The sequence below is a fragment of the Corvus brachyrhynchos genome, unplaced genomic scaffold (assembly GCF_000691975.1).
Source record: "Corvus brachyrhynchos isolate BGI_N302 unplaced genomic scaffold, ASM69197v1 scaffold47, whole genome shotgun sequence".
Lineage (NCBI taxonomy): Eukaryota > Metazoa > Chordata > Aves > Passeriformes > Corvidae > Corvus > Corvus brachyrhynchos.
The window spans coordinates 1205749-1209425 of record NW_008239292.1 but is presented as its reverse complement, the minus strand read 5'-3'; the positions used below and the strand labels follow the sequence as shown (position 1 = coordinate 1209425).

Here is a 3677-nt window from a genome sequence, read left to right as displayed (position 1 = left end):
CCAAAGAAGCAGGCTGGTGCCTGCCTTTCCCAGGAAAGCCGCCACCCTTTGGAGGGAGAGGGGGAAATGTGGGAGATGCCGGTGGGCGCGGGCAGCTTTGGAGGGTCCAGATGCAAACAGCAGCTCCTCTGATTATTTTTCTGTAGCACTTCAAGCCAGGCTGGAGACACAACAGTGGTCATTCAGTGTCTCCAGATGGCAGGGACGGAGCACGGAAATATGAGGACACTCGATCCTATTAAATGTGGGGAGGGGGGAGGAAACCCAAGAGGAAAAAAAAAAAAAAAGAAGAAAAAAAAGAGAGAGAGAAAAAAAGGAAAAAAAAAAAGCCCTGAGGCAAAACCCCCCTTCCCCCCCCAACAACCAAACCACCAAACCTCGGTCTCTACCCAGGCCGAGAGAAAGACAAAAAAAGTGCCGAGATATCTTTGGCGAGCAGGTGAAAAGGGCTGAAACGCAAAGGTGAGCGCGCAGACAGAGCAGAGGTGATTGAGATGCAAAGGCTCGGGCCGGGTCCGTGCTGGCCGCGAGCAGCACAAACCCCCCCGAGCCGCCCCCCTGAGCCAGCCAGAGCCTTTCCGCGGGGCCAAGGACAGCCCCAAACTTTGGCTGGAGTCCCCTCGTCCCCCTGCAAAGCCAGGATGGAGTCGGCTTTGCCGTGAGGAGGAATTTTCACAGATTTTTCCCCGTCTTCCCCCCCGCTTCCACACGAAGTTCCCCTGGCGGGCCTGGAAGCTGAGATGGAAACAACGCAAGCCCAGCTCTGGGGAGGCTGAGACCTTCCAAAAGCCAGAAATAAAGCTCTGCGAGAGAGCCAGCCCCTCTTTGCTCCCCATCAACCCTCGCAAACCGGTTCCTTTTGTTGGTTTTTTGGTTTTTGGTTTTTTTTTTTTAAGCAGAGAATATTTCAGGACTTACTTTGAGCACTGCAGTCCATTGGCCCTCTGGACTGAAAACGGGACCCGCAAAACATTGTTCCCCTGCAATTGCAACGTTTATCTCTCATCTGGAAAAGTGCTCACCCATTGCTGCCCCTTACAAGCCAAACCAAGCAGTTAAAGTGTCACTTAACATTCTCGAGAATGTGAAATATATTGTACATTGTCAACTCCCCAAAACCATAAAACTAACTTTATGGACCTCACGTGACTTTTGAGAGCCAGTGAGGGGTATCTGTCTGAGGTCTGGGCGATTTTTACGATCTAACTTCGAGATAAAACCCTATCCATTTGACATCTAAATGTCATACCCACTTTTGGTATAGTTTGCTATTGGGGAAAAAAAAAAAAAAAAGGAAAAAAAAAAAGAAAGGAAAAAAAAAATTACCAAGGGGAAGGCGAGCAAATGGTTTGGGATCTGACAATCCACTTCACAGCCCTCTCAAAATCACTTAAGAAGTACCTAAACAGTGGGAGATTAAGTTTGGTAAGTTTGAAGCTCCAACTTTACTTGCTACGAGCAGAAAGCCTGAGCGGTGTTGTCGAGATGTCAGAGGCGTCGCGCCAAACTCGAGCGACTTTAGACCGAGCTTTTCTCGCGCCTTGCCGGATTCCCTGGGCAGCCGAATGGCAACATTTGCCATCCCTGATGATGTTAAATTGTCTGCGGCCGGAGTGGCTCGGTGTGGTGTCAGGAGTTGCGATTTCCATGTTAAGCCAGGGACTAAGAGGTAAAAGCACCACAAAGCGAGCAGGAGAAGCAGCGCAGAGCTCAGCTTAGCACAGAAATGTGTGATTTATACTCCTGTTCTCCGTCTCTAACAAAACCTCGGCGAACACCCGGCTCTGGGGTGCTCCAGAGCGCAGCTTTGCGTGGGCAGGGACGTGGCTTTGGTACCTCTCGCGTTTCAAATGTGCTTTTCTGTCCGAGCATCCCCGAAGCGCTCGGGAATCGGCCGGGGAAAAGCGTTGGGAGCGGTGTTGTTGCAACTTGGAGGACTTGAAACCACTTTGGCTGAGGGTGTTTTTTGGGGGGGGTGGGGGGTGCTCTGTGCGGTTTTGGGGGTGACGGAGCGCGGGGCGGTTGTGCTTTGATCCAGGATATTTATTGGAAGGGGGTTTTTGGCGTCGCTGAGCTCGCAGGGATGCCCAGGAGAGCGCTGAGGAGCTCCCAGCTCCATGCCAGGCACCTCGCGGGGCTTTCCCAGGGGCTGCGGATCTCGGAGGGTTGGGGATAAAGTGCGACTGGGAGCCTTTGTGAGTTGGGGAAACGTTTATTTGACTTCGAGTAAAGCTACAAACAAATACAAAAAGCTTCTTGGCAAAGTACTAACAGGCAGCTAGACATGACAGATGCCATTTTTACACAGAACACTGCATTCACTCTGCCCACTACGACCCGGCTATTACTCACGGCAGAAATATTTCTAGTATTTACAAACATCAGAGCACTCCAGCGTTGGTCCGGTTTTATACATTCTTCTTTTTTTTTTTTTTTTTAATTATTAATTATTATTATTATTATTTTTAATAGTGAAGTTCACCCACGTCTAAGAGTACGCCTCGGAATTAGGCTGGGATTAGAAATCCTGGCCTGAAGTTTGGACTAAAACACAGACTGGACAATTTTAAGACAGAAAGATACAAGAGCTGTTTCTTTTTTTCTTTTTTTTCCTTTTTTTTCCCTTTTTTCTATTTTTTTTTACATTTTTGTTTGGGTTTTTTTTAAGACTTTTTTTTCCTTTTTTTTTTCTTCCTGCGACTGCAACGCAGGAACCCCCGATTTTCACTTAGGCAGAGAAGAACTCACCCAAGAGCAGTAAACTCAGAAAAAAAGGGGAGGGGGAAAAAAGAAAAGAAAATCCCAACAAATAAACAAACAACCGTATCTGTCCTCAATTTATAAATAAGTTATAACATTTAAAGGGCTCACGGAACACATGCTAGCTTTCCAGAAAGCATCAAAAGAGCACGGACACAGACATTTAGAAGAACAACGAGAGCAGGAGGAGCATCTGGAAATAAAATTTAATTAATTTTTTTCCTTTTCTTTTTTTTTTTTTTTTTTTTTTGAAAACAAACAAAAAACCTCCAAAAGAGAACACGACATGAACTCAGTCCTGGGATAACGGTACCAACAGGAGCAGTTTTAGGATAATCAACCACATGCCGAAAAGAAGGTGCCTCACTGTACAGTACTCCGAAACTAAAGATCTGCGGCCATTCGTTTATTTATTTATTTATTCACGCGTTGGGGGTTTTTTTGTTGTTGTTGGTTTTTTTTGTTTTTTTTCCTCTCGCCCATCTCCTCCTCTTCTTCTTCTTCTTGTTCTTCTTCTTCTTCGTCTTCTTCTTCTTCTTCTTTCCCCCCCCCCTCGCTTATTCCTCCTCCAGCGTTTTATGGCTGAAAGGCGCTGCCCGCCGAGGCCAAGCTCATGCTTTTCAGTTTGTTATCCTTCTTCCACTTCATCCGCCGGTTCTGGAACCAGATTTTGATCTGGCGCTCGGAGAGGCAGAGAGCGTGAGCGATCTCTATTCTCCTCCTGCGGGTGAGATATCTATTGAAGTGGAATTCCTTTTCCAACTCCAGGGTCTGGTAGCGAGTGTACGCTGTCCTCGCCCTCTTCCCGTCTGGTCCAGTCATGTCTGGATAACACGGACAACAGCGGGGTTTGGGTTTGGTCTTTCTGCTTGGATTTTTTTATATATATATATTTTTTTTTTTAAATTAAGGCTATT

General features: G+C 46.9%; 2 protein-coding genes across 3 annotated transcripts in view; both read right to left on the bottom strand.

Annotated features, from left to right (window-relative positions):
- Positions 1–3677, bottom strand: part of HOXB4 (homeobox B4) — a 32140-nt gene that overhangs the window by 14855 nt on the left and 13608 nt on the right. The window contains exon 1 of one of the 2 annotated variants that reach the window (XM_017740553.1): positions 919–991. The exons of the other annotated variant lie outside the window; for it this stretch is intronic. The gene's annotated coding sequence lies outside the window, so the exon portion shown is untranslated. Of the gene's footprint in view, positions 1–918; positions 992–3677 lie in introns of those variants that run through there. 2 annotated transcript variants of the gene reach the window in all.
- The window catches only part of HOXB5 (homeobox B5), a 2120-nt gene continuing 1719 nt past the window's right edge, over positions 3277–3677 (bottom strand). The window contains exon 2 of the mRNA XM_008638477.2: positions 3277–3584. Within this exon, the coding sequence (XP_008636699.1) occupies positions 3337–3584 (248 nt within the window). The 3' untranslated portion in view covers positions 3277–3336. The remainder of the gene's footprint in view (positions 3585–3677) is intronic.